The following is a 26,775-nucleotide window of genomic DNA, read 5'->3' as shown; positions in this document are numbered from 1 at the left end:
GAATGTTGGAGGCGCAGATGTGCACGAGGTCAAGCTACTCACTGCAGGCCCCAACGTTGCTTGATGTAAGCTGCTGACCATAGGACAAAGCAACCTTGGAAGGCGTCTACACTAAGTAGCGAAGTACATATATTCAAGCTACGTGACACAACATATGTACCCGTCATGCACATCGCCTAGATATGCATCAATAGTCCCGATGTATCCGAATCCACAAAACCCCCGAAGCCACTCTCTCTATTTTCTTTCTCTGATTTAGCCTTCTAAAATTCAAGAGACAAGGATAGAATCTGTATTGTATATCCCCGCGTCTTCCCGCGTGGCGGTAGGGCCAGGTGTGTGAAGCCGGGAAGATCGGGGGGCTCGGATCACAGTAGTACGGGGCTGTGGCTGTCTAGATCATGCCATACAATGACTGCAATTCTAATGTACTTGTCCACAATATGTCCGTATAATGTACCCTAGCGCCACCTCCCCCGCAAGAGGCTCCACGGTATTTCCAAGATTAATTCCACGGCATCGGGTGGATCTCTAAATAGGGTATCTCGGCCTAGCGTGCCTGGTCCTCACCCATGGGATGAGAATGACTACGTGGAAACCCCCCAATTTTTCTCAAGGTTGCCTGGCCTCTTTTCGCTGGTGTTAAGGGTTTCGATTTTGGGAAGCCCCTCCATACATGGAACCCCCCTACCAGCTTTCTATTTTCCCCTCCGTCGATCCTTTCGCCGAGCGGGTCGGATTCCTGGTGTGGCCGGATGGTTCCAACGTTCCCATAGATTCAGTGTGTGTTTGGGAGGGGTCTTTGGCCGCTCAAGGTTCTCAGGCTTGTGTGCATTTTTGGATAAAAAAAAAAAAAAAGGAAAGAAAGCCTCGCTAGTGATGGACCCAAGTTTGATCTACTGGATTCAGCCCGCTAGTGGGAAGTGAGTGGGTTCTATGGGGACAAGGGGCTTGTAGTGTTACAGCAGGAAAACTTCACACAAGAACATGCTGGGTATGAGGGATTAAGTACAGAGATCGATGAGATAGAACTTTCTAGGGTTTTTGGGCATCTACGATAGTATGTTAAAGTTGTACATTAAGCGAATGACTCCGTACCAATGGCAGGGAAATGAACCAGTCAGAGTGGCCGTGATTCTTTGAGATTCCCATCTTTTAGTTATGGGGAAGATCTCCACAAGTGACCTCAGTCACCCTATTGCCACTACCCTTTTTACTTTCCCTCCAACGGCTTCTTGATATTCCTCTTCCTCCGGTCCTTTTTCTTTCGAACTTCAACCTGATCGCGTGGCGCTGGTTCATGCGTGAGACCAGACCTACCCCCTTTTCTAACCTCTTACTCGACGTGGACCCTTTTGACCCTATATATCATTTGCCAACCCCTTCCACCCCCCCTCCCCCTACCAACCCGTCTATCGTGCACCCGCTCACTGCATGGAGACTGCGCCGCCATGAGCACTACGATCGAATCCCAGACCGATCCCGCCGGTAGTCCGGCCCCCAGTGCCACTGGCTCAACAGGAACATCCGGCATCACCGTGCGCAATGGCCCGCAAGGCCAAGCGCTCAGTTTCAGAAGGTGAGCATCCGATTTTGATCAAATCACCGAATCATGAAAACACCGAATATCAGTTGTGTGGTGGATGCGAAACGGGGAGCACTGTGAATGTCGCGGGGGACCTAATGGGCGCGACGGGGGGATGCTGTTTCGCACAGGGTTTTCACTTTTCCCCTCAGGTCTCAAAGCAGAGGGGGGGATTAAAGAGGGATTATATAAAAAGACCAGGATTAAAAGATGCTAATTCGTTTTATCTAATCTTCAGACAACGTGCATCACGCGCGTGCGAGGTACGTTCTTATTCTTTTTTTCTGCGACGCGATCTGGCGAGGAGAGCCGAGGCTGTTGTGTGCCTCGGTCCCTTCTTATCGCATCGGATGAGTCTATCACCACAACAACCACTAACATTGAATCTGAATTGCAGACCTGCCATGCTCGAAAAGTGAGTTCGATTGAAACTGTCCTTGGGAAATTTTAATATATTCCGACTTTATCTCTCCGGTCGGCCCCAGCTAACCGCCGTTTCCTGCGACCAGGTCCGTTGCGATGCTGCCAGCCTAGGTGTGCCATGCACAAACTGCGTCGCATTTTCCATCGAATGCAAGATTCCCTCCCCGAAACGAAAGAAGAACTCCAACAAAGCCAAAGACGACACTCGGTATGACAGCCCACCCCACACAGCCTCCTCGCTAGTCGACGCGGCGGTCGCTCACTTCCGACCCTCCAGTACTGAGGAGTCAACCGACAACGCACCAAATGACCAACGTGGACAATCCCCGGAATCCGACCAAAAGGATGACGCATTTGGATACCGCAAGAACCGCATGGCCGTCGACGGCATGCCTGTTACAGATCTGTCCGAGGCCGAGGCAGCCCAGGAAGCTTCGGCCAATAACGCCTATGCCCAATTCATGAAACCCAAGTTTGCGAGGGCACCCATCAAGGAAGCTGGCCGCGTAGCATACCTGGGCGAATCATCCAATTTGTCATTATTGGTTCAGGATCGCCATGGAACAACAGATGTCGTGCATTACCCGCTGCCGCCGAATATCAGAGGATCGCGCGCTCGCTTGACAGATCTTGATAACCTGGAGATTGATATTCTACACCAGCGCGGAGCGTTCTTGTTGCCACCGAAACCATTGTGTGATGAGTTAGTCGACGCGTACTTCAAATGGGTGGCGCCGGTCGTCCCGATTATCAACAAGAGTCGCTTCATGCGTCACTACCGTGATCCGAAGAACCCGCCGTCGCTACTGTTGCTGCAGGCCATACTACTGGCGGGCTCGAGGGTTTGTACCAACCCTCAGCTCATGGATGCGAATGGCTCGACCACTCCAGCTGCGATGACCTTTTATAAGCGTGCTAAGGCGCTGTATGATGCTAATTATGAGGATGACCGGGTTACTATTGTGCAAGCTTTGGTGCTTCTGGGCTGGTACTGGGAAGGCCCAGAAGGTGAGATTAATCCTTATGTTCTCTATATGGGGTATTGTTCTGACGAATTCTAGATGTGACCAAAAATGTGTTCTACTGGACTCGGGTTGCGATGGTGGTTGCTCAAGGTTCAGGAATGCACCGCAGTGTGGAGACCTCGCAGCTCAGTAAACCCGACAAGAGACTCTGGAAGAGGATTTGGTGGACGCTCTTTACTCGAGATCGTTCAGTTGCCGTGGCCCTCGGCCGACCTATTGGGATCAACACTGATGATTCGGATGTTGGGATGGTGACGGAGGACGACTTTATCGAAGACGAACTCGATGTTGCAGCTGAGTACCCGCCAGACCCAGTGCACGTGCAGTTCTTCCTGCAATATGTCAAGTTGTGTGAGATCATGGGTCTGGTGCTTTCACAACAATATTCCGTGGCATCGAAATCACGACGCATGAATGCCATGGATCTCACACATTCCGATATGGCCCTGGCTGATTGGCTGCAGAACTGCCCAAAGGAGGTTTGTTGGCAACGATCTAATCACCACTTCTGGGCTGCTCTTCTTCATTCGAATTACTACACGACGCTTTGTCTTCTACATAGGGCCCACATGCCTCCTGCTTCCTCTGCCCCCAACAGCTACAGAGTCGAAGAAATGGCATACCCGTCGCGTACCATCGCATTCCAGGCTGCCGGAATGATGACTTCAATTATCGAGAACCTGCACACTCACGGAGAGCTCCGTTATACCCCGGCGTTCATTGTATACAGTTTATTCTCCGCTTTGATCATGCACGTGTACCAAATGCGTTCGTCGGTTCCCTCAATTGTGGCGACTTGCCAAGAGCGTATCAATGTGTGCATGAGCGCTCTCAAGGATGTTTCGAAAGTGTGGCTAGTCGCGAAGATGGTCAACACCTTGTTCGAGTCTATCCTCGGCAACAAGATTCTGGAGGAGCGACTTCAAAAGGCGGCAGGCAGGCGGCATCAGCGACGGCCGCATGACCACAATGCAAATGCAAACACAGCCGCTACTGCTAAGAGGCCGGATCCGCCGAAGCGCAAGTTCGATGATATGGATCTGGGCTTGCCAAATGGTGGGCCCACGCCCCCCGTCTCGTATGAACGTTCTCGACCACAGACTCCGGCTGTTACGCCGTCTCGGGAATTGAACCAACCTTCCCTGGTTCAGACATCTCCCAACATGCACCGTGGCCCTGCGGACCCCATCTCTGGAGCAGCCAACTCACGGAGTAATACACGGCCGACCACCCCCTTCAACGCCCAGTTCTCTCTTCCCGCTACACCGCCAGACTTCTTCCTTGTGACCCGTGCGTCGCCCAATCTGTCCCCATCTTTATGGGAGAACTTCCAACCCGACCAACTCTTCCCTGACGGAACTGCGATCTTCCCCGAACTGACATCTCCACCTCCCGCCATGGATCCAACGCTAAATATGCCCTCGATTCCGTCTCAGAATATGGGCCAGCGGCCGATGGGCAATCCGCAACAGCAGCCCGTTCACGGGCGTAGTATGTCTGCCTCTCAGGGTAGCCCTCAAATGATGCAGGGTGGTCCCGGAGGCATGGGGATGCCACCGGGGCAGCAGCAGATGTTCGGAATGGAAGGACAGACATGGCCGATGCAAGGCATGGATGGGACGATGAGTGGTGCCGCGCTGGACGCTGGTAGCCAAGATAATGATAATTGGAGCAACAGTTCACGTAGTGGACCGACTGCGCCGACGACCTTGAATGTGGAAGACTGGTATGTTCCCCTCCTTATCATTACATATGTTCTCGTACTGATTCTTTCAGGTTTCAATTCTTTGGTATCAATGGTGGCTTCGGAGATCTGGCCGCATAGGCCTTTTCCTGTTTTAGCTACCTGGTTGTGTGAAATTTAACATAATGTACAGTTGAATTGCTTTTCCGTCTCATCCTACTGGCTGCTCAAAATGGAATGTTGGGGTGGAATTTGTCTGGCGTTTTGCTGATGAGGCTGTTTGGATTAATACCGGACGGGTAGGTTGGGGTTTATATGACGTGGTTTATTCTTCCTGTCAAATATTATTCACAGATACTATAACCCATAAATACTATTCCTAGAGGATGTGCAAGTAAGCCCTTTCTATGAAAGTAAAACCTAGACGGCTTAGCCTAATCGGGACTAGCAAATGACGAAATCGCAGGGCCGCCCAATGGACCAATTAGAAGCCTCCGAGAGCGGAGTCATAGCAGCGAGTTGTCCGGGGGAAAGAGAAAGTGGGAGAAGTAATCGACATTTTTGATTTCAATCCTTCAGTTCTCCTTTTTTACATATTTCATCTCCCTATAGCATTCATCTTTTTTCATAGAATTGGAATTGCGACTCATCCCGCATCCTCTTACTACGCACTATCCTCACCTACCCTCTATCTCTGCCCCGCCCTGCAGCAAAGCGATGTCGGCATCAGGATCCGGAGCCCCCAACAATGACTCGGGCGCGTCGAGCTCCGTGAAGAAGGCATTCCCTCAAGTCGACCTCCAGGGCAATGACCTTCCCCCTTCACCAGCTCCGTCCAGCCCGCACGGCAGCCGCCGGTACAACATTGCCACCGAATTGGTGTACACCGAGGGCAGTGATCAATACAACGCGAGCAGTGTGCCAATTTACCAGGTAGGAACTCCACAAGAAAAGAAGATGGGATCAATTTGAATGTGGAATTGCCAGAATCGCTGATACCATTGTATTTAGAGTGCCACCTTCAAGCAAACATCCGGAGGCGGGGGTGGTGAATATGACTACACTCGGTCCGGTAACCCAACTCGCACCCATCTTGAGCGTCACCTCGCCAAGATCATGTCGGCCCAGCGGGCTCTCGTCGTGTCTTCCGGCATGGCTGCCCTCGATGTGATCACCCGACTTTTGCGTCCTGGCGACGAGGTCGTTACTGGTGATGATCTGTACGGCGGGTCACACCGCCTGTTGAAGTACCTCTCGACCAACGGTGGTATCACCGTTCACCACGTTGACACCACCCGGTTGGAGAAGGTGGAGGAGGTTTTGAGCGAGAAGACCACCATGGTTCTCCTAGAGACCCCCACCAACCCACTGATTAAGATTGTCGACATTGCCAAGATCGCCGCAGCCGCCCACGAGGCCAACCCTAAATGCCTGGTGTCCGTGGATAACACTATGATGTCCCCATTGTTGCTGAACCCTCTCGACCTGGGTGCCGACATCGTCTACGAGAGTGGTACCAAGTACCTCTCCGGACACCACGACCTGATGGCCGGTGTCATCGCAGTCAACGACCTGGCCCTCGGCGAGCGTCTGTACTTCCCCATTAACGCCTCGGGCTGTGGTCTCTCACCTTTCGACTCATGGCTGCTGATGCGCGGTGTGAAGACCCTCAAGGTTCGTATGGACCAGCAGCAGAGCAACACACAACGTATTGCCGAGTTCCTCGAGAATCACGGATTCAAGGTGCGATACCCCGGTCTGCGCTCGCACCCGCAGTACGAGTTGCACAACTCCATGGCGCGCGGTGCGGGCGCCGTGCTATCCTTTGAGACCGGCAATGTGGATGTTAGCGAGCGCATTGTTGAGAGCGCAAAGATTTGGGCGATTAGTGTTAGCTTTGGCTGTGTCAACTCTTTGATCAGCATGCCTTGCCGGATGAGCCATGCCAGTATTGATGCGAAGACACGGGCGGAACGTGCCATGCCCGAGGATCTGATTCGTTTGTGTGTGGGTATCGAAGATGTTGATGATCTCATTGACGATCTGCAACGAGCGGTATGTGATGCCCTGAATGGCTAAAGATAAAACCCTCAACTAACAAATTTGCCACAGCTCGTTCAAGCCGGTGCCGTGAATGTGACGCTGGATGGAATCTCGGCGGCGATTACAAGCTCTACTTAGTTACTTCTTTTCTCATATGTGTATATGGCGTTGGGGATTAAAATATATCACGGTCATGAATTAACTGCAGTTGTACTCGAAGTAGACGCGGTTCACAGTTAACGTTTATCCGGCAGATAATCCGGCATCGGAGACTCGGCACCGGATCGCGCCCGGTCCTTTCTCGTCCGAGCTGTATTGTTCTCCGGTTTTAAAAGATAGCGCTGTCACATTTGTAATTACTTCTCCTTCATTCGGTTTCTTCACCGGTGATCCTGTCCCCGGATTCCTTTGCCGATGACACGCGATGCTATCGCGCAAAACACTCTCAACATGACCACGGTCTCAGAACATGTCGCGATGTCGGCTTCGCAACAAAAACCTGCGCAAGCATGGAACACAAGGAATCTTGGGCTTCGACTCGGTGTCGACGTCGCCAGTGCAGCATCTGCCGGCGCGTTAACATGTCCGCTGATTACAATTATTGATCGGTGAGTCTGAACTTTCCTCTTTTTTTGCTTCCGTTCTTCCCGCAGTTCCTGTTAGACTCGAATGAGTCAATAGCTGTCAGCAACAGCAGTAGCTTACACAATTCTTCACAGCGCGATCATCGAGAAAGCCTCAAAAGGGTTTCCAATCCGAGAAACAATCACAAGCTGTCTCCGGTCCATGGTCACAAAACCGAGCGGATTCTTCTTCAGCACCCCATTCATCCTCATCTACACCCTATACAGCTCGACATACCTAACAGCAAATGTCATGGACACTATCTCCTCCACACTCCGCGACCAATCATTCTCCACCGTAACGGCTGGTCCGGCAAAGTTCATTTCTACAACCGTTGTAAACATGGCAATCTGCGTATACAAAGATGCACGCTTCGCCAAAATCTTCGGCGCAAACCCTCCTCCTACCACCCCAGCAAATCAAACCGGTACAACAGGCGCAATGCCAGCCCCAGCAGCCCCTACACAAGCTTCACAATACAGCTGCCACCCGCACATGACAGCCTCCGCGCCGAAAATCCCTACAATCTCATACGGACTTTTCTGTCTCCGCGACAGCATCACAATCTTCGCCTCCTTCAACGTTCCTCCCCTAATCGCACCTTCAATACCGGACTTCATTGCCGAAACTCCACGCATGAAAGCGACTCTCGCTCAATTCTCTTGTCCGGCCCTTATGCAGTTCGCTAGTACACCCTTGCATCTCCTCGGTCTGGATTTGTATAACCGTCAACCGCCCGGCGGTATGCCATGGACAGAACGTGCTTCCCGCATTCGCAGAGACTACATCTCTAGCTCATTTGCGCGAATGGGTAAGATCGTTCCTGCTTATGGTATTGGTGGCGTGGTCAATGTGCGGATGCGGGCTGCGCTCATGGACAAGCTGGAGAGCAATTGAAACTTATGACCCCTCACGACTTTCTTGTTTCTCTTTCCTTTCCGTTCGAGGACTTCTTGTTCCTCTCCTCTCCTCTCTCCTCTCTTCTTTGGCATATCCAGGTTTTTATTCCGATACATTGCGGACCAGGACTGTGACATTTTTTGGTTTGTGATTGATTGGAGTTTGAAACCTGGAGTTTGATCTTGATCTGGGTCTTGCATTTCCGGATTCCTTCTACTTGACTTCTTGTCCGTCTGTGCTTGGGACGGACAATCCCTACATCCATCTATCTTTCTATCATTGCCATGGCGTTGAATAGAATCTACTAACTAGACCTTCTGATTCGACTGTAATTTTACGTGACGCTCTCGGGTTCGGCTTATATAGGCTGTTTTGTTCTGCTAGATTGTGCATTATACTTCGATTTGGTATATTTACTAGGGCTTAGATGGGTGCATCGGGCTGTTAATATGATTCAGTTCACTTTCAAATCTGCGAATATCTTTACAGCAAGTATTTCATATCCACAATGGTACGAATATAGAATTATGAAAAGGAAGAAAAGAATGGGAGAAAATATACACTTAAAGGAGTTGATCACTTGGCGTTTAAGCTGTCACTGCTCAGCGGTTGCTGAAGATACCCCACCAAATGACGTTGATGAAGTTCCCGCGTGTGCTGGTACGAAAATTTCATATATTCTCGTAATTACTTAAGTTAAATCAAGAAAGTCTTCTCATTGTAAAAGCTTCTGTCTGTATTGTTGCTAGGTGGTAAAGTATGCTATGCTTCGATATCCGTACATCCCACCACATAAAGCGAACCTAAGTACCCTTCAAAGCGCCTTGAATTGGCTCAGGACTGATCAGAGCCAAAAGATTAGCATCAATTACAATTGTTGAATCCAATTAGACCATTGACTTACTCTTGGCATGAGCCAGGTCCGCCTGAGTGGCCGCCTGAATATGAAGGCTAATATCCGAAAGTGCGCGATAAAGGTGATCCTTGTTTGTGGTGTAGTAGGCCTTGTCATGGAGATTCGATCCCTCCGGAACCCTAAAGACGAAGATTGAAACATCAGTCTCTTTGCCACAGCGATATAGAATGAGCACGTGCCCCGTACCATGTGATGAAGACTAGTTTGTGTCGTGGCTTATCACCGCCCGGAAATGCATATTCCAACTCAACCACCGCGTACCGGGGGGTATCATCCTTGAAATGAGTGAGGAATTCGGCGTAGTCTGTGTATTTGCCAGACTCGGCGACGGAGATCTTCTTGTCGTGTGCAGAAGCCTCGTAGATGACGTAGTTGAGGCTGTCGGTCTCCTTGACGGCGTCAAAGGTGGCCTCGCACTCGGGCGTGATGGCTGCGAATCCTCTAGTCATGATTGCGATAGTTGTTCAAATGGGAAATGTGGAAGAAGGAGGGGAAGTTGGAATGAAAGGAGGTTGAGGTCATGAGTGGATCTTACCCCGACTTTGCGGGGAAGTTGATCTGCACGATTACATAGCTTGGTCGTACGCACATTCTTGTTACGGGCTTTCCCTCTGAGTTACGATTCGCCGAGGAACGTCATTGGCTCAGGCTGTCGCTACCATTACCCTACCTACTGCACAAAATGCATGCAATGCGCAATTGATTTGTTAATTATTGATGCGTTCCTCTCTAAAGTCTCAGCCTCTTTGGGATCCTGAAGAAAATCCATACTGACAGGACTGTGAGTAGAGATGGGCATCGGGCCAAGAATTGAGAGATTTTGCCATGTCTCCTCTGAGTTTTAATGGTTGTTGGATTGCAAGAGCGAAAGGGCCGTATTATCCTTGCTGACCAAGTCTTGAACCACCTTGTAGAGAAGTCCACCACTTCATCTCACTTGCACCGGTAAAGCGCACTTGTATAGAGACACAATGCCATACACTGAAGTTGGGCGTGTTTTGCAGTAGTGGTTGGTAGCCCCGTGATCGGTTAGTGTAGGTCCGCCAATAGATTCGTTTAGAGTCGTGAAGAGTGAACCTCGAATATCTGGTGGAAGACCTACAGGCTTATATAGCAGCTTCACATGATGGAATAATGTCAATCTCGAAATTAAATTATCAAGTAAATAAGTGAGCCTTAGGGCCAGCAAGATAATGATAAGGCATCTAATTATATCATCCAATAATAATGTGCATAGCAAATAAAAATGTAGTATCGAAACGAAGGAGCATATATCAGGCCAGCCGATAAGACGCTCAGGAAGAACACAAATCACCACCTAGAAAATATTGTTAGTGAAATCATTCCTTGCATATTGAGGAGAAGAAAAACCTACGCAAAAGGCTCGGAGTGCAGGTACAACTCCTCGACCTCACCTCCTAGAGCTCGGGTCTGAGCCAAAGCTGCTGCGTTGCGTGTATCATGGAGCATAGAAGCAGGTCCACAAACCAGAACTCCGATCCGCTGCTTTTTCCCGATGTGCTGGCCCTGGGTGTTCCCCATAGCCACGGTACGTGCAACGAGACCAGGGATGTCTGGGCGGGCATTGCGGTGGACATTGAGACTAAATGATCCTGTTGTGGTAATTTCCGTTGGTGTCAACTTATCAGCGTCTTTCTCAAAGCCAATCGATGGCGAAGAAGAAGCCGAGTTAACACGGGATGTGATATGCACGGAAACAGCCGTCTCGAACCCGTTATCCGGGTCCGAGGAGAGAGTTGTAGAATGGGAGAGTCGGGATTCGATCTCTGCGGCATACCAGTCTGCCATGGCGGTGTCACGAGTTGAGAATACGACCTGTAAGTTACGCCGACCTTCGTGTTCGGAGTTGTTATTTTTTGATTCCAGTGCAGAGAGTCGTAGCGCTTCGTCGACCATTGCGAGGGAGAATCCACCTCCTGATCCACCGGCGATTACGAGAAGGGTGTCAAACCGAGCCATATGGTTTGCGCTGACGCCTCCGTAGGGTCCCTCGATTAATATCTTCTTTGAGCAGCCGGGGCTCTTCGCAGCGATGGCTGCTAGTCGGGCAGTCACACCTTTGCGTGGCTTGATATAGAAGATGATTTCAGAAGCTTTCCCGGTCTCGTTAGGGCTTCGACAGACAGATGAAATGGTGAACGGGTGAGCGGTGAACAAGTGCAAGTCAGAAGTCAAGAATCGCACAAAGACATGCTGACCCGGTGTCCAGTTCATGACTGTTGGGACTGCAACGCGGATAAGACCACTGGGGAGGACCTCGAGGGTCGCTGTGTGGAGGCCGTTGATCAGGTAAGTGCGGACCTGTGAGGTCAATAGGCACAGCAGATAAATGGCACCCGTAGCAATGAAGTAGTCCCTACTATTTGTGAGTACAGGCCATTCGCAAAGACGGATACGTATCACATACCATGAAGAAAGACGGAAATCGCAGTGGAGGAAGAAGAATACGACAAAAACAACAGCGGCGAGCATATGTGTAGCTTTGAAGAACTCATAGAATCGATTCCTGCCAACAGTTAGCCAAAGCTCTTCAGGTATGATCGTACGCAGGCTTACCGGATAAATGGCAGGGACATCAGGGTCAGATAAGCCTGTGCAATGATAGTGACAACTCCAGTCCAGTATGCCACACTGGTCTTCCACTGTTTTACCAAGTCACCTTTCCGCTGGTTGTAAATGATGAATGGGAATGTGTGGACAAGCGCTAGGGCAAACATGGCGTAACTGGTCCAGTGATGGAAGACTTGCAACTTCTCATGGGGAATACCAGTCAGTGCAGATATCATGTTTGCCTTGACACTCAAAGCACTATTTCAAGCATTAGCCCGACACACTCATCATCTCATATTGTATTCACGATACTCACAGCACAAATGGTAGCAGTGCGAGAGCCATCCACCCTGCTCGTGTAGCAATGGGAGGACTACCTCCATAACTAGCATCTGTTGGCCAATAATAGGGTTGCGGACCAAGAGTCATTCCTGCCCAATCCAAGTCAGTCTCCTATCGTCGTACATCAAATCAATTGGTCTCCTACCGAGGAAGAAGCCCATCCCCGCAATACCCAACAACAACACTCCCAAGGAAGGGGACCAGTATCGCATCATCGGGAGTCCATATCCACGATAAGCCAGGTATCGGGATACCGAAGTAGTCGCACGCCATACTCGGGTTCTCTTGACCCATTCCGGAGAGTATCTAACAAGGAAATTGGACAGAGCGAATACACCGATCACAGCACAGCAAAAGTAAACCGTAGCAAGCGCATACACATGGTCAGCCTCGTACCTGTCGTGAATCTCTTATCAGCATGTAAACAGTAGAGGGGCGATCTGGAATGCAGCCACAAAACATACCAGTAGCGCCAATGGCCGCTACGATAGGCACACTGCGCGGGCGATAACTTGCACTTATCTGCCCGGGATGAGTGAAGCATCACCGGTTGATCCAACCAGGGGATGCCGCCTCCATTCATCTTCGTGTCCATCATGGCTACGGTAGTTGCACCATAAGACTGTGATCGCTGGAGGTTGAGAGAGGTGTGCCACTTGCACTTCCCGGGGTTGTTGTGGTTTAATTGAATGAAAGAAAGAACCGAGATAATAATCTCTTGGATGATCGACAGTTTAAAGTTTTGTACCGTTTGAGTAGAAAGTTGGGTTCATCGTGTAGAACGTTGCACCGAAAACGGGCCGGGGGAAGATGATGACGGCAAATACATCCCTCTTTCCACGCATTCCTGACGACCGATCTACGATCCGTTGGAAATTGAGCAGATTTCCCGTTTTCTATCTATTTTCTATGGTCCACCTTCGTACTTTTTCCCTTAAATGTTGTTTTCTTATGATTTCGGTGTTCAAAAATCTAACGCTGAGCAGATTTGCGTGGAATCTCTTCGATCTAGACACTGTGCCTGGATTCAAGCTACCATTGTTAGAACAACATGTAATTAATACTTGAACCTTGTATGAACCTTTTGTTCTCTGAAAAGTACCGATTATCTCTAAACTTAATCAGTGTCACTATATGCAGCAATTATAACGTATATTCAAGTACCTGAAAGTATTAGGCGTGTGTGGCTGACATCTATCAGAGTCACTACATCAATGACGCAGCCTCTCAGTCCTCTATTCACTTCTTCTTACTCGAGTCTAGACTTTGAGCAGATCTTGGTACTGAAATCATAGGGTTGTATTCACCGAACGAAAAGGAAAAGAAAGAAAACAACACGGTTCAACCAATCAAAACGCAGTATATACAAAAAGCCACAGGAAGAAGTTTTCCGCATCCGGCCTAGCGCCTCACATGGCAGCTCCAACCCTACATTCCCAACTTCTCCCCATATACAGTACCCCTTGAGGATGATGATCTTAATAAACTAATCAAGGGGCACAGCCGAAACAGAAACAGTTGCCGCAATAGGCCCAGCAGCCTTAGTGGACACAGCGGGACCTTCACTCCCGATCCCATAAACCTTCAGCCCATGGAAGCCACCGCGCACGCTATCCGCTTCAAGGCCCTTCGCCCGAAGAACACTGGTAGCCACGCGTGCTGTATCCCCATTGTAGCATACAACCAGAACATGATGTGAACCAAGCTGAGACACTAGGCGGCCGTCGCGGAAGATCTTCTCCAGCTCCACCCACTGCGCCTCCAACACCGCCGGATCCGAAAACGGCGATGTCGTGTGAGGTCCAACACTGCTCAGCGGGAGGTTGATCGACTCGGGCAGATGCCATGCTTGGAAATCATCTGGTTTCCGCAGATCGAGGACCCGGTGTTGGGGTTTTAGCGTGATCTCGCTCATTTGGCTTTCCGCGAGGGACCGAGTGGATCCGTATACCTGTGGAAGAACCTCCAGGGCATCCCGCTCCCAGGCTTCGTCATAGCGGTGGAGATCGACTTTGGTCAATTGCTACATTGTATTAGCGGGAGTGTGACTTGGTTTGCGGGGTAAAAGGAATCGAAAACGTCATCTTACCTCATTGTGGATGGGAGGGAATTGTGCAGAGCCTAGTTTCTGGAAATACTCCTCAATGTACTGGTATGGCAAGTCGCAGCACAAAAAGACGCAGTGCGTCATTCCGTCTGGGCCGGCTAAATCAGCTAGTGTACCGGCTGCCTTACGCTTCTCTAGCATCTGGAATAGGCCTTGCAGGTTGAATCCGGATGACGGGCCGCAGACAATCCCCTCTCGGCATAGCCTCAGAGACAAGGTGTACGAGTCAGAGGATCCGACTTCTTCGACGGTATCCACTGCTTCTTTCCATGGGAACTCGACGGGTCGTAACAGTGCATAGGACCTGGGGCCAGGTACACGGTCACCGGGTGCTGTGCAGACGCCGATTCGCGTCACGGACGGCTTCACGCTCTTGAAATATGTGCCAAGTCCGGTTAATGTGCCCGATGTACCCATGCCAGCACAGAGAACATTGATCTCGGGTAGTTGTTTGAAGATCTGTGGTCCGGTCCATCGGATGTGTGACTGCCAGTTGTTGTCGTTTTCATATTGATTTGGGTTGACGATTGAATCGGACTCTTTGGCTTGTCTGCGGGCATTTTGAATGCCACCACGCTCGTCGAGGGGTTCTGGCTGTGAGGGTCCGCCAAATAAGGTGATATCCAGACCGAAAAACTGCATCAGCTTCAGTTTCGCATCACTGGTCTTGTTACTCAAGAAAGCTCGTGTATCGTTTATGCCGTGCATGACTCTTGCAACCATGGACATTGAAATCACAGTTGATCCGGAGCTGTATTCAATGATAGTGTTGGTCTTATTTGGATCCACGCTTGTTTCCAGCATGTTCATTGCTACCTGAAATTAGCAGTGGTCTTCCCGGGCTGGTTTCTCATGTATGAAACGGGATCGTCTTACCTGGCATAGCCTTAACATTGTTTGCCGGGTGCATAGTCATCATCTTTGCATATATCCGAATCCCATCATGATAGTATGGGTTGAGATGTTCCGGCAGCTCAACAAGAGGCAAAGGAGGCTGACAATCAGGATCAAAATACTTTTTCAACGAGTCCGTGCCAAAATACACATTGAGCTCATTTGAGTTGGCCATTTTATGAGGTGCCATTTTGTTGAGACAAACACCACGATTGACCGGTGGGTAAATACCTTTTTTATAATCTATCAGGAGGGGGGGGAAAGTTCAAGAGCACCGGGAGATTGATAGCCAAATATACTTCATAGCGGCACGCATGAGCCCCTCCCACACCTCTGAGTCTGTTTCATGCCCAAAAGAGGCAAGTTTAAAAGCTGCAAGAGAGGGGAAAAGAGCTGTATTCCCCAGGGTCCCACCTTGATAGTTGCACATGCCACCTAGCCAAGTTTTGGAGAGGGGCAATCCTTCCAATCTGCTAATTAGAACGCTGCAAGCGCCGAAATCCATTCTCCGCGGCCGCGTTGGATCAGGAAGGCAACTATGTAGCGATTGACTAATATCTCGCAGTTTTAGCGTCGACCTACCTTGGAAGAATGGACCCTGGCCGGTCCGCAATATGCCTTTTCTCGGACTGTGGATCGAACCGATGAAAACGGCATGATTGACAATCCAGGCATCTTCACGCAGGGGGTCCAGTCTTCTTTACACGTCTCTGTGTTCGGGTAGCTTGACGGTATCCAGAGCACTACGTAGTTATCCTATCTTCTCCAAGCTCCCAAAAATGTTCTAGAAATCGTGGAATTCTAGAATTCGCAATTGTCCTCAGGTACCCATAGATCTAGCACGTACATGCAGCATTCATCACAAAGATCATCAAGGTCCTCCGATCAAAACGCCAAGGATCAAAGCCACATCCGCAAACGAACTCAATCCAACTCTCGCTTACGCGGTTCATGCCCCCATCCCGCATTATGGCCGACTGGTAATGAATTGAGAAGAATTCGAGTACCTTGAGAGTGTTTGAGCAATTTTGTCTAAGCAAGAAAGTTGGGAACTCCACCGCGGATCTGCAGCTGTCAAGGTTTCTTTCCGTTGAGTCTGCCGATCTTTATCGAATTAGTAGACCCCACTCGGACAATGCATCGAGAAATGTGCTCAACTATGGAGTACGCAGGTCCCCTGATACGGATAATTAGGTTAGAAATTATTCATAAAAATGATCGAAAAATTCAATCGGCATTTATATCCAAGGGGTTTGGTCTCGCTCCTTTGCGCCGCTTTGTGCTCATGTTCCAGTAACAAAACGTCCACACCATGTCCGGAGTTCTTGAAGATAGATCAGATCGCTCCAATCCCAGAGCTGATACCGATGGGGAGCTCTCTTTGGACAATGGACAGAATAATGGGTCGAAGGTGCTTGTTTTCAATGAACAGACGAATTATGTACCTAGACGGACAATTATCACTGTAAGTCTTCATTAGCCACCAGAAGAAATGAATGCGAAGGGCATTGGCTAACTGGCTGTGGCTTTTCTTAATCAGATCTTCCTAGCATGTGCTAGCGTCGATTTTGTGTCATTGGTGGACCAGACGACGTTGGCATCATGTCTGTACATCATTGCCAATTCATTGGGGGCAAGCAACCAGGCATCTTGGATCTCTGGTTCCTATTTTGTGTGAGTTGGGATTAATGGCATCTGATGGTCTCTTTTCTTATTTTTGAATCTTGCTGATCTTGTAGAACTTCCACATGCTTCCAACTTCTCTATGGAAAGCTTTCCGACATCTGGTCTCGGAAGCTTGTATTGTTCGTTGGTCTGGCAATTTTCTTCATCGGGTCGTTAGCGGCCTCGTTGGCACAGACTGTCACACAGTTGATCGTCTTCCGCGCCTTTACTGGTGTGGGAGGCGGCGGTTTGATGACCGTCGCGCAGATGATCGTGAGCGATGTCGTTCCTCTCCGTGAACGTGGAAAGTATCAAGGTATCATGGGTGCAGTGGTCGCCATTGCCAATGGCATCGGACCGCTCATCGGTGGAGCGTTAGCATCTGTATCGCAAGATTCGTGGCGGTGGATCTTCCGATTGAACCTGCCCTTGACTGCGATCTGTTCAGCGTGTGTGTATTTCTTCATGCCATTGCGGGAGGTCGAAGGTGACTGGAAACTCAAGGTGAAGGCCATCGATTTTGTGGGTGTAGTTCTGGCTCTTGGAGGTACCGCGGTCTTTTTCCTTGGTTTGAACTGGGGTGGAAACGAGTATGCATGGAATTCTCCACATGTCATCGCAACATTAGTGGTTGGCTTCGTGATTTCCGTTGCTTTTGTGCTGTGGCAGTGGAAAGGTGCTGCTGTCCCCTTGATTCCCCTTCACATCTTCCGCGTTCGAATTGTCAATGGTTGCACTGCCACCATGTTCATCGGGGGGTGGAATAGTATGGTTCAGCTCTACTATATTCCCACCTTCTTCCAGCTGGTCTACAACTACAGCACCGTGAAAGCGGCCGCTATGTTGATCCCAATTATCGTGATTCAAAGTATGTTTCAATCTCCTACAGGTCGGTTTTAGTTGCTAATCGTTTACCACAGCTTTCGCCAGTACCATATCGGGTCTTGTCGTACACTGGCTTGGTCGATACAGAGAAAGTATTCTTTTCGGGTTTTCCATCTGGGCAGTTGCTCTTGGTCTCTACTCGACCCTGGATGAAACATCAGGGGTTGGGAAGCAAATTGGCTATGCCATTTTGAGCGGAGCAGGTGTCGGAAGTACCTTGCAACCGTAAGTTCACGTCTCGCAATGGTTTGCGTCGCTAACATGCATAGATCTCTCATTGCACTACAAGCTGGGGTCGAGCGTCGAGACATGGCTGTCGTCACTTCCTTCAGAAGGTAAGTTCTTCGCCATGATTTGTGTGTGCAGTGTCTAATGATAATCTAGTTTCATGCGGAATCTGGGTGGCACACTTGGAATAGTCATTAGTGGGACAATCCTGTAAGAACTTGGCTCATCACCCTGATGCTCGGTTCCTTTTTCTAATAATTCGTGGTTAGCAACAACGTGATCGCATTCTCAATATCGAGCCTCGATCTCTCCGCATCTGACTCACAGTCCCTGTTGACAAGTCCTTCGACTTTCCTATCAACCCAGTCCGCAGAGGAGGCAGCGCATATCCGGAGTGTCTTGATTCCAGCGTACCGAAAAGGCTTCCGGATCATTTTCCTTATCGAGGCAGGGCTAGCAGCATTGGCGGTTCTGCTTGCTTGTTGGCTTATTCCCCAGGTTGGCTTGAATAGGGCTGATGATGCTGCTCTGAAGGAGGAGGGAAAGAAGAGAGCTCAGAGTGGGTCAGATCCGGAGAAGGAACCTAGGCAGAGCGAGAAACCCGAATAGCTTATGGGTTGCATTTGTGGGTGGGTAGGTAAATATTACATGTGGTATTGAGGTCTGAGACTAAGACATAGACGTTGAGTGTTATAGAAGAATCGAAGTGAAAGCACTCGAGTTTCAGATCATTGTTAATAAGCTAGATATGAGCCAATATAGCATGGAAAAATCTGAAGGTCAATCATGTATTAAAGGAAGAGACTATTTCCCCGCCCGCAAAAAGAAGAGCCATGCGTGTCATATCAATCATCATGTCATCACACCCCAAGTTCGAAGTAATGAAAAGCAAACCCATTCTCCATAAGACGCCATCCCAAGAAACATTGGATTGCAACAAAGAAGGAATCACAAGCAATGCGGGTTGCCGCAAATTGAACCAGATCCACATAACAGAAATCAGGAAAACAAAACCAAGAGCCTATTGTGCTCACGTAGCGAACGGAAATCACAGATTTTCGATAACAACAACTCGCTCCACAATCCAATCTACCAGAGCTTGTCCTTCCAACTTCCACCCTCCATCCAGCCAGACATCGCTAAACCAGTAGCCCCATGGTTTCCCGGCGCTAAGATGGAGATCCCATAAGGAAGCAGAGGTACGACGGGTAGCAGAGTTGCCTTCTGCGCCAGCCGAAAGGTCTTGGTTGACACTTCGAAGTCCCAGTGTAGCCGCAGAGCCGGTCGAAATCGAATCATTCCCTTGGCGAATCATCCACTCGCGCTCGGCTTTCTCTCCAGCGCGACGAGCAACAGCCTCTTCGTCTTCGGCCTGGTAGAGGTCACATTTCGTGCATTCAGTACAGCGAGAGCCTGGGTTGATGCGAAAGTGTTCGCAGAAATGCTTATAGCCTTCCTGTTCTTCAAATTCATCGTCTTCCAAGTCTTCATCGTCGAATACACCATCGAACCCCACAGCGGGAAGATCATTTCGATCTATATCAATATGACGCCGTCTGCCGTCGCGATTGCCTTGTGGTGGCCGAACGGGAGTGCCAAGGGCTTTGCGGCAGAGGTAACACATTGAGTATCCGCATACACAGGTGAGTTTGTTACAGCCTGATGATTTAACGAAAGAGAGGCTGCAGCGAGGGCAGGTTCGTTTCACCGCGGATGTACGGGCAGCCTCGACAGTTGCGCGTAAGTCGAGTAACAATGGCTCATGACAGACATGGGGGTCTCGCCATGCCTTCTGGCACGTCATACAGCTGATTCGTGCACAGGTTGGATTGGAGCATTTGAATCTCTTGGGGCGAATTTTAAGGCAAAGGTTGCGGATGGAGTTGGTTAGGATAGCCGTTACAGAGGAGGGATTGAAGAGGAGAAGAATCAAAAGAGGTATCACAAGTAGTGGGACAAGGTCAAGTAAGAGAACTGTCATCAGTATGGAAGGAATGATACCGCCGTCACGTCGCACTCGCCAGCCTATTCCCCGGGATGAAGGGTGATAGACAGGGTCGGCTTCAGCATAAGAACAGAATGGGCACCGGATGAGCTTAAGTTGCGATTTCAGCAATGTTTCAGACGCTAGCCGGTCTTCAAATTTGCGGTACGTCTCCGCTCCGGCTGTCTCCAAAAGGATTGCCTGACGCACGATTTGTGGATGAAGACAGCCCTCGCAGGCGCCAACTGACAGTGGAGCAAGGCACTTGAGAGTTGAATGCTCCAGGTCCACAGACTTACCCCATCCTTGACCAAAAAGGGCTTCATGGGTAGTCCGCTGGATACAGTTGTAACAAATGATATGGACGTTCGCCGAGCAAGTCGCAATCTGCTCAAAGGTCACGTCGGCAAAGCAGCACTCGCACTCATACAAGGCGTGGGCCGCTCTGGCTTCTTTCTCGTTGATGTCCAAGGCAAATTGAAAGTCGCCAGTCTCCTGTTCCTCGCGTCTTTGCAGCAGCACTGGATTCACGAGCGTCGCATGCAACTCCCCATCCAGCTCTACGCATCCAGTATCTTTCAGCCTCGGCACAAGCACTCCGTCTGCGCGACGCTGCCACACGACAAGCGGATGCTCTTCGCGGTCTTTTTTGCGTTTAAAAGACGGCAAAATGCTGTTGAATGTAGCCCTCCACGTTCGCCGTGAAAGGTCCCGCAGTATCGGTCGCGCTCGCAGGTAGCTAAAATTCACTTCAGCCAGAACACCTTCGAGTGTGCTCTTGCTTAAGCTACTAAATTCCTTTGCCAGCGTCATTTGTACCGCAGCTTTGTACTCATCGGAGCGGAACCGTTCCTCGATCGGCACGAGATCTCCTTCCGTGAGGGCATCGTGAACACAACCAGTACGGTCGTCCGACCCCTCGTCATCCGAGCCACCACTTCCCTCCGATATATTCCATCTCCCAGATACCCAGTCCTTTTTATGTCGGAGCAGCTGCTCGACGCATACGTGCAGCCTGCTCTCTCCATCGAAACGTATAAGCAACTCCCGGAACACCTCAATTTTTACGTCCGGAAAAATCCGGGCAAGCGCCTCAAGAGCCGCGTTTAACTCTTTCTGCTCTTGCTTTTGTTCTTGCGTTCCACTTGTAGATGCCTGGGTGGACCGAGACGAGCGCGACGGGCTACCGAACGGGTTGTTCCGCAACGCTTCACTCAGGGTAATGGAGTGGCTATTCGGAGCCGAGGCGCTACCACCCAGAGCGGCCGGTTTCCATGAGGTTCGGTTTGAGGAGCCGGTTGAGGCAGCGGAAGCTGAGTCGCGGTGACGGCGGGATTGTGATGCGGGCACGCTGCCGTCGGCGGGGCGTGGGGGCGACGTGGAGGGTCTCGAGAAGCTGGGGACCGGCAGCGAGAGCACCATTTTGAGAATGGTGAGAACACTGCTACATTTCGGTCCTCCCCGGGAATATTGCTTGCTTTGAGGGATTGAACGATGTTTGTGGCGGTTGGTTGGAATGAAGAGTGAAAGGAATGAGTGAGGGCGGTGACATGCGATTTGGGGTCGGTTTGATGGTTGCCTGAGCCAATATAGGATTGGTTAATCTTCCAGAACTACGGAAGGCGCTTCTGAAAGCGATTCAAGCCAGATTTTAAGAGTGAACAAGTTTGATCTTGAGCCTACTCTGTGACTGCGAGGCTCTGAAGTATACTTTAATTGTTCGGCTTTGGTCTATTTCCACCCCTTGCGCATGCTCCATGCAGTCCCTGTCTAGACCAGTCTAGATCATCTACGATGGTGACAAATAAAGTGGTCTGATGATGAAGATTTCATGCATTAACAGAGAAGGAAAATAATATTTATGTACATACAAACAAGCCACATTCTGACTAGAGTATTCCAGATCGCTCAATACCCAGGGATATCGTTTCAAACACAAATTCCTTTATTTTACAGCTTGGCCTTGGCGCCCTCAAGGAGCTCGGCACCGGCACCGGTGATGGCGGGCTTGCCAGTCTCAACAACGGTGGCCTGGAAGAGGACAGTGTTGCCCTCCTTCCACATCTCGGTACGGAGAGTCTGGCCGGGCAAAACGACACCAGCGAAGCGGACCTTGAGGTTCTTGTAGGCACCGTATTTGGCGAAGACCGACTTAGCAGCCACACCCAGCGAGCACAGGCCGTGCAGAATAGGGGTCTTGAAGCCGCCAACCTTGCTGAACTCGGGGTCGATGTGGAGAGGGTTGTAGTCACCGTTCAGACGGTACAAAGCAGCTTGGTCCTCGGAGGTCTTTTCCTCAACCACGGCATCAGCCTTGCGCTGGGGAGGCTTGTAGGCAGCGGTGGCAGCCTTGGGGCGAACAGCAGTAGGCTTGGGGGATCCGCCGAAGCCACCGCTTCCACGGATGAAGACGGTAGACTCGTTGTAGAACAGGTCCTCACCAGTGGTGGCATCCTTGGTGGTGAAACCAGACACAACCAGGGCGGCGTTGCCCTTATCGACAACATCGATGAGCTTAGGGTAGGTCAAGGTCTTGACTGTGGTGGGAATGGGGTACTTGCGGACCTCCATGTACTGCTCACCGTGAAGGAGCATCATAGGCGAGAAGTTCTTCACGATGTCATCAAAGCTCCAAGGAACAGCGGTGTTGAACCAAGGGACCACACCAAAGGAGGGAAGAGCCTGGAACTGCTCATGGTTCTCGTAAACCAAAGGCAGGTCAGTGCGCTTAGCACCCAGACTAAGATTGTAGAGAATGACATCACGGTCGGTGTAGTCAAAAGCAGTGCCGTCAGTCGAGGCAGCCTTGGCCTGCTCGATGTTCTGGAGGTAACTGTTCTTGGATTCGCTACCGCCGGAGCGGTTGTCCATGTTGGCCATGGCCCGGGCGGAGCCATCAGCAGCATCCTCGGGGTGGTCAGCACGGCCATCGTCGAAGTTGACGATCTTCTCCCACTTGCTAAGCACCTCCTCGGGAGTCAGCTTGACGTCCACGGGGAATCCGTGGCCGCCAGACCGTTCCCAGCGGGTGCGGCCGAACCAACCGCTACCACACTCATACAAGCCCTTGGTGGAGGGCTCAGGAGCGGCATCAGAGCAAAGCAGGGCAACCAGAGGAGCGACATAGTCAGGCTTGAAGGCCTGGACCATCTCCTCGGGCATGATAGTACGGGTCATGGCGGTGCCAGCATTGGGGGCAATGGTGTTGACCTTGATGTTGTACTTAGCGCCCTCAACAGCGAGAGCGCGAGAGAGACCGAGGATACCAAGCTTGGCGGCAGCGTAGTTAGCCTGGCCAAAGTTACCGTAGATACCGCTGGTACTAGCAGTGTTGACAACACGGCCATACTTCTGCTTAAGGAAGTAAGGCCAGGCAGCCTTAGTCACCTTGTAAGTTCCGCGTAAGTGAACATTGATAACGGAGTTCCACAGGTTATCATCCATGTTGGTGAATGCCTTGTCACGCAGGATACCAGCGTTGTTGACCAGGATGTCAATGCGTCCAAAGGCATCAATGGCGGACTTGATGACGGCGTCGCCATCCTCGCAATTGGCCTTGTTGCCAACGGCCTCACCGCCAGCCTTTCTGATCTCCTGGACAACAGGCTCTGGGTCCATCAAATCGTTGACAACAACCTTAGCACCGTACTTGGCAAACAGCAAGCAGTAAGCACGGCCAAGACCAGCACCTCCACCAGTGACCAGGGCCACGCGGCCCTTGAAGTCGGGCTCCTCGCCCTTCTCGGCACTTGGCATCTTCAGACCATTCTCGAGCAGACCCATGAAGTCAGCAGGACCAGTAGGGTACTCGCACACGGAGAAGTCGTTAACATCGGCCCACTTGCGGGCGATGGCACCGGGAGTCAAGGAGTCATCGGTCTTCAGAAGAGCACCCTTGGCCCGCTGCCAGCGCAGCTTAGCCACGGCACCACCACCAAGCTCGTAGATACCACCGGTCTCAGTGGTGTTGGACGAGTGAACAAGACGAGCGACGACGGGGACAACCCAGTCGGGCTTAAGGTTCTCCAGCACATCCGGAGGCATAATGGTGGCAGTCATACGGCTAGCCGCGATGGGAGCAATGACGTTGGCAATAATGTTGTATTTGGCACCCTCCTTGGCCAGGGTCTCAGTGAAACCGACCTGGCCGAGCTTCGCGGCGGAGTAGTTGGCCTGGCCGAAGTTGCCAAAGAGACCGGCCGCCGAGGCAGTGTTAATGACACGGCCATACTTTTGTTTGCGGAAGTGAGGCCAAGCAGCGTGTGCGCACTATAGAAAAAGGAACACTCATTAGTATTCTTCTTTCCAGTATTATGTTGAATCAGGTTTCGTACCTTGTAGGCACCGTAGGTGTGGACACGGTTGATAAGGTCCCAATCCTGATCCTTCATGTTCTTGAAGCTAACGTCACGCAGGATACCAGCATTGTTAATGAGTACATCAATGCGACCAAAGTTCTTAATAGCAGTATCAATAATGGCGGCACCGTCCTCTACGCTGTTGTAGTTGGCGACCGCCTTTCCGCCCGCGGCGCGGATCTCCTCAACGACAACATCTGCAGCCTGGAACAAGTTAGTTGATGCCCTCGCGGTCTTTCGGTGATGATCGTACCTTTGATGACTTGCCCTCACCATGGTGAGAACCACCGAGGTCGTTGACAACGACATTGGCACCCCTTGAGGCAAAGAAAAGAGCATATGCTTTTCCAAGACCACCGCCGGCGCCGGTGACGACGACGGTCTGATTATCAAAACGTAACTCGGACATAGCGGAAGGTATGTGAATGATGGCTTCCGACTTTAGATCTATGGGGAGAACTAGAAGTTGGGGAAGAGAAGAAAAGGCGGAGGGGGGGGTTTAAAGAACGGCAGCTCGGTACAGCTGGGGGACCTCGGCACGTTTGGGCGTCCCAAGGTTGTGTAATGTAACAACTCGTTACATTTTACCACGGGCAAATCGTCATCTCACATGCCGACGATCGACTTTCAACGTAATCAGATGCTAAGCTGTATGTTTTTAGTGTAGTTGTATGGTCTGACATATGTCTGTAACCAAATAGCCGTGCAAGATACTTCATGTCACCTCTAATTCCTCATACATTCACAAGTACCGAGTACCATGCTGACTCAGGCATGTGACCAGTAACGTCATAGTCGTCAATCAATTATAGAGTAACTGTGATAGAACGATTTAAACTATATGGAATATTAAACCTTGAAATTATTATCTCAAAGCGTTTCTATGTATAAAGTCTCATATTCCTATCGCTAGATCACGCCAAATCCTCGCATAACAGATTCCCCGCAAGGCCAAGTCAAACCCCGGATTCCCGCCGATCGGACAACTTGCCGCATGCCGTAGCCGATAAAATGCAAAGCTCCCCACGAAATGGAATGGAACAACAACCCAGTCCAAAATGCCGATAATAGACGACAAATCGCAGCACTGCATTCCATTTCTACTGGAGCGTCTCCACGTCCACTCGGCCCGGTATCGCGACGGTAATACCCCGCCATTCTTTCTAGGTCTCAATGGCGTGCAGGGTGCCGGCAAGACCGTCCTGGTAAGTACCCCAGACCTCGGGACAAACGGCTGCCGGGACTAACCTTCATCCCTCGGACTTTCACCACTGGTACTAATCATTATGCTTCAATTGCCATAGGTATCAACTCTACAGGAGACCCTCCGTTCAGAGCCGTATTCGCTCTCCGTCGTGACCTTGTCGCTTGACGACCTTTACCTTACACACGCCGATCAGGTTGCACTGGCCGAGGCGCACCCAAATAATCCGCTTCTTCAGCATCGTGGTCAACCTTCTACTCATGATTTAGCTCTGGGTGAAAAGGTCTTTGCTTCGCTCGCGGCCGAACAACCCACTGCCATTCCGCAATATGACAAATCTGCGTTTTCCGGACAAGGGGATCGAGTGCCTGAGTCGCAATGGGAAGTCGTAAATAAGGAAGGACAGAAGAAAATCAAGATTGTCATTTTCGAAGGCTGGTGTGTCGGGTTCCGCCCTTGGGATGACGAGACTCTGCGCTCCAAGTGGGAGACTGCCGTGCGGCAAAAGGAGACCGGGAACTATGACGGCCGACTGGGTCATGTGAAGTTAGAGGATGTGCAAGCTGTCAACGATGCATTGAAGCGATATGATGCATTGACTGAGTAAGTATTCTTGACGGTGAGCACTAGAAGTATGACTGACAGAAAAATGCAGTAAATTCGATGCCCTGATCCACATGTAAGTGTTCGACTATATCGCAATTGTTTCAACCAAAGGATTTACTGACTCCTCTATTCAGAGATGCTCAGAACCCGCGGTTTGTCTATGAATGGCGCCAGGAACAAGAGCGTTCTCTCCGTGCATCCAAGGGCACTGGCATGACTGAGGAGCAGGTCAATCATTTCGTAGACGGCTGTTCGTATTCTTTCAAATTGACCATAGCAAGGTCGAGCGCTAATTGTTGATCTCCAGACTATCCGTCATACGAACTATTCACGGAAACTCTTCGCGAGGGGGTCTTTAAACCTGCGGTTCACCATCCATCCACGGCCTCTTCATCAGACTGGCAGGGTCGCCAACTTCGCCTTGTGGTAGACCGAAACAGAAGAGTACAGGAAGTGATTCAAATTTGATTTGTATCTATATTCGTCTCGGATCTCTATGAACTTGTATATACATGATCAAAATGTCTTAGAACGATAATACGAATCGGGACTGGGACAGCCTTGCTAACTTGCATAAGATTCAAGTCCTTCATTTTGCAAGTAGAGATAGTTCACACTAAGGCGGAATGCTGAGGTTCTGAATAACCACGTCTGCAAAATCCACCGTTAGCCCCCGATGTGAACCCGGATGCCGTGGTTTTGTAAAACACGGGCAGCCTTTGGCGTTATTG

General features: G+C 50.4%; 10 protein-coding genes across 10 annotated transcripts; 5 read left to right on the top strand and 5 right to left on the bottom strand.

Annotated features, from left to right (window-relative positions):
* Positions 1 to 1,451: 1,451 nt before the first annotated feature.
* Positions 1,452 to 4,858, top strand: farA (CeGAL family transcription factor; the record flags this gene model as incomplete). Its single annotated transcript, XM_057122054.1, has 6 exons — positions 1,452 to 1,579; positions 1,824 to 1,848; positions 1,983 to 2,000; positions 2,095 to 3,016; positions 3,070 to 4,759; positions 4,810 to 4,858. 6 exons carry the CDS (start codon positions 1,452 to 1,454, stop codon positions 4,856 to 4,858), a joined length of 2,832 nt encoding a protein of 943 aa, XP_056967808.1.
* A 576-nt stretch (positions 4,859 to 5,434) lies between these two features.
* Positions 5,435 to 6,898, top strand: N7484_011666 (cystathionine beta-lyase STR3; the record flags this gene model as incomplete). Its single annotated transcript, XM_057122053.1, has 3 exons — positions 5,435 to 5,650; positions 5,729 to 6,772; positions 6,830 to 6,898. 3 exons carry the CDS (start codon positions 5,435 to 5,437, stop codon positions 6,896 to 6,898), a joined length of 1,329 nt encoding a protein of 442 aa, XP_056967807.1.
* Positions 6,899 to 7,174: 276 nt separating this feature from the next.
* N7484_011665 (uncharacterized protein) lies at positions 7,175 to 8,281 on the top strand (the record flags this gene model as incomplete). Its single annotated transcript, XM_057122052.1, has 2 exons — positions 7,175 to 7,368; positions 7,480 to 8,281. 2 exons carry the CDS (start codon positions 7,175 to 7,177, stop codon positions 8,279 to 8,281), a joined length of 996 nt encoding a protein of 331 aa, XP_056967806.1.
* An 817-nt stretch (positions 8,282 to 9,098) lies between these two features.
* On the bottom strand, positions 9,099 to 9,649 carry N7484_011664 (actin-binding ADF family protein; the record flags this gene model as incomplete). The annotated part of the gene is made up of 3 exons (XM_057122051.1): positions 9,099 to 9,124; positions 9,189 to 9,319; positions 9,387 to 9,649. 3 exons carry the CDS (start codon positions 9,647 to 9,649, stop codon positions 9,099 to 9,101), a joined length of 420 nt encoding a protein of 139 aa, XP_056967805.1.
* An 862-nt stretch (positions 9,650 to 10,511) lies between these two features.
* N7484_011663 (ferric reductase family protein) lies at positions 10,512 to 12,708 on the bottom strand (the record flags this gene model as incomplete). The annotated part of the gene is made up of 7 exons (XM_057122050.1): positions 10,512 to 10,518; positions 10,576 to 11,577; positions 11,629 to 11,727; positions 11,778 to 12,029; positions 12,088 to 12,202; positions 12,259 to 12,509; positions 12,578 to 12,708. 7 exons carry the CDS (start codon positions 12,706 to 12,708, stop codon positions 10,512 to 10,514), a joined length of 1,857 nt encoding a protein of 618 aa, XP_056967804.1.
* Positions 12,709 to 13,599: 891 nt separating this feature from the next.
* Positions 13,600 to 15,289, bottom strand: N7484_011662 (putative cysteine synthase B; the record flags this gene model as incomplete). Its single annotated transcript, XM_057122049.1, has 3 exons — positions 13,600 to 14,136; positions 14,203 to 15,032; positions 15,097 to 15,289. 3 exons carry the CDS (start codon positions 15,287 to 15,289, stop codon positions 13,600 to 13,602), a joined length of 1,560 nt encoding a protein of 519 aa, XP_056967803.1.
* A 1,137-nt stretch (positions 15,290 to 16,426) lies between these two features.
* N7484_011661 (MDR family MFS transporter) lies at positions 16,427 to 18,501 on the top strand (the record flags this gene model as incomplete). Its single annotated transcript, XM_057122048.1, has 7 exons — positions 16,427 to 16,579; positions 16,655 to 16,788; positions 16,854 to 17,647; positions 17,700 to 17,889; positions 17,934 to 17,999; positions 18,049 to 18,102; positions 18,162 to 18,501. The coding sequence occupies 7 exons, from the start codon at positions 16,427 to 16,429 to the stop codon at positions 18,499 to 18,501; spliced, it is 1,731 nt and encodes a 576-aa protein (XP_056967802.1).
* Positions 18,502 to 18,940: 439 nt separating this feature from the next.
* On the bottom strand, positions 18,941 to 21,298 carry N7484_011660 (E3 ubiquitin-protein ligase; the record flags this gene model as incomplete). Its single annotated transcript, XM_057122047.1, has 1 exon — positions 18,941 to 21,298. One exon carries the CDS (start codon positions 21,296 to 21,298, stop codon positions 18,941 to 18,943), a length of 2,358 nt encoding a protein of 785 aa, XP_056967801.1.
* Positions 21,299 to 21,826: 528 nt separating this feature from the next.
* mfp (putative peroxisomal multifunctional beta-oxidation protein (MFP)) lies at positions 21,827 to 24,662 on the bottom strand (the record flags this gene model as incomplete). Its single annotated transcript, XM_057122046.1, has 3 exons — positions 24,488 to 24,662; positions 24,211 to 24,438; positions 21,827 to 24,145 (listed from the first exon to the last, which is right to left on the bottom strand). The coding sequence occupies exons 1-3, from the start codon at positions 24,641 to 24,643 to the stop codon at positions 21,827 to 21,829; spliced, it is 2,703 nt and encodes a 900-aa protein (XP_056967800.1). The 5' UTR covers positions 24,644 to 24,662.
* A 630-nt stretch (positions 24,663 to 25,292) lies between these two features.
* N7484_011658 (TDA10 family protein) lies at positions 25,293 to 26,512 on the top strand (the record flags this gene model as incomplete). Its single annotated transcript, XM_057122045.1, has 5 exons — positions 25,293 to 25,439; positions 25,539 to 26,041; positions 26,094 to 26,117; positions 26,179 to 26,294; positions 26,352 to 26,512. The coding sequence occupies 5 exons, from the start codon at positions 25,293 to 25,295 to the stop codon at positions 26,510 to 26,512; spliced, it is 951 nt and encodes a 316-aa protein (XP_056967799.1).
* Between the last annotated feature and the right edge of the window lie 263 nt (positions 26,513 to 26,775).

The sequence above is a fragment of the Penicillium longicatenatum genome (genome assembly GCF_028827895.1).
Source record: "Penicillium longicatenatum strain IBT 33135 chromosome Unknown contig_7_segment0_segment0, whole genome shotgun sequence".
In the NCBI taxonomy this organism is placed as follows: domain Eukaryota; kingdom Fungi; phylum Ascomycota; class Eurotiomycetes; order Eurotiales; family Aspergillaceae; genus Penicillium; species Penicillium longicatenatum.
Note: the sequence above shows the minus strand (reverse complement) of the source record. Positions and strands in the feature narration are given on the sequence as shown.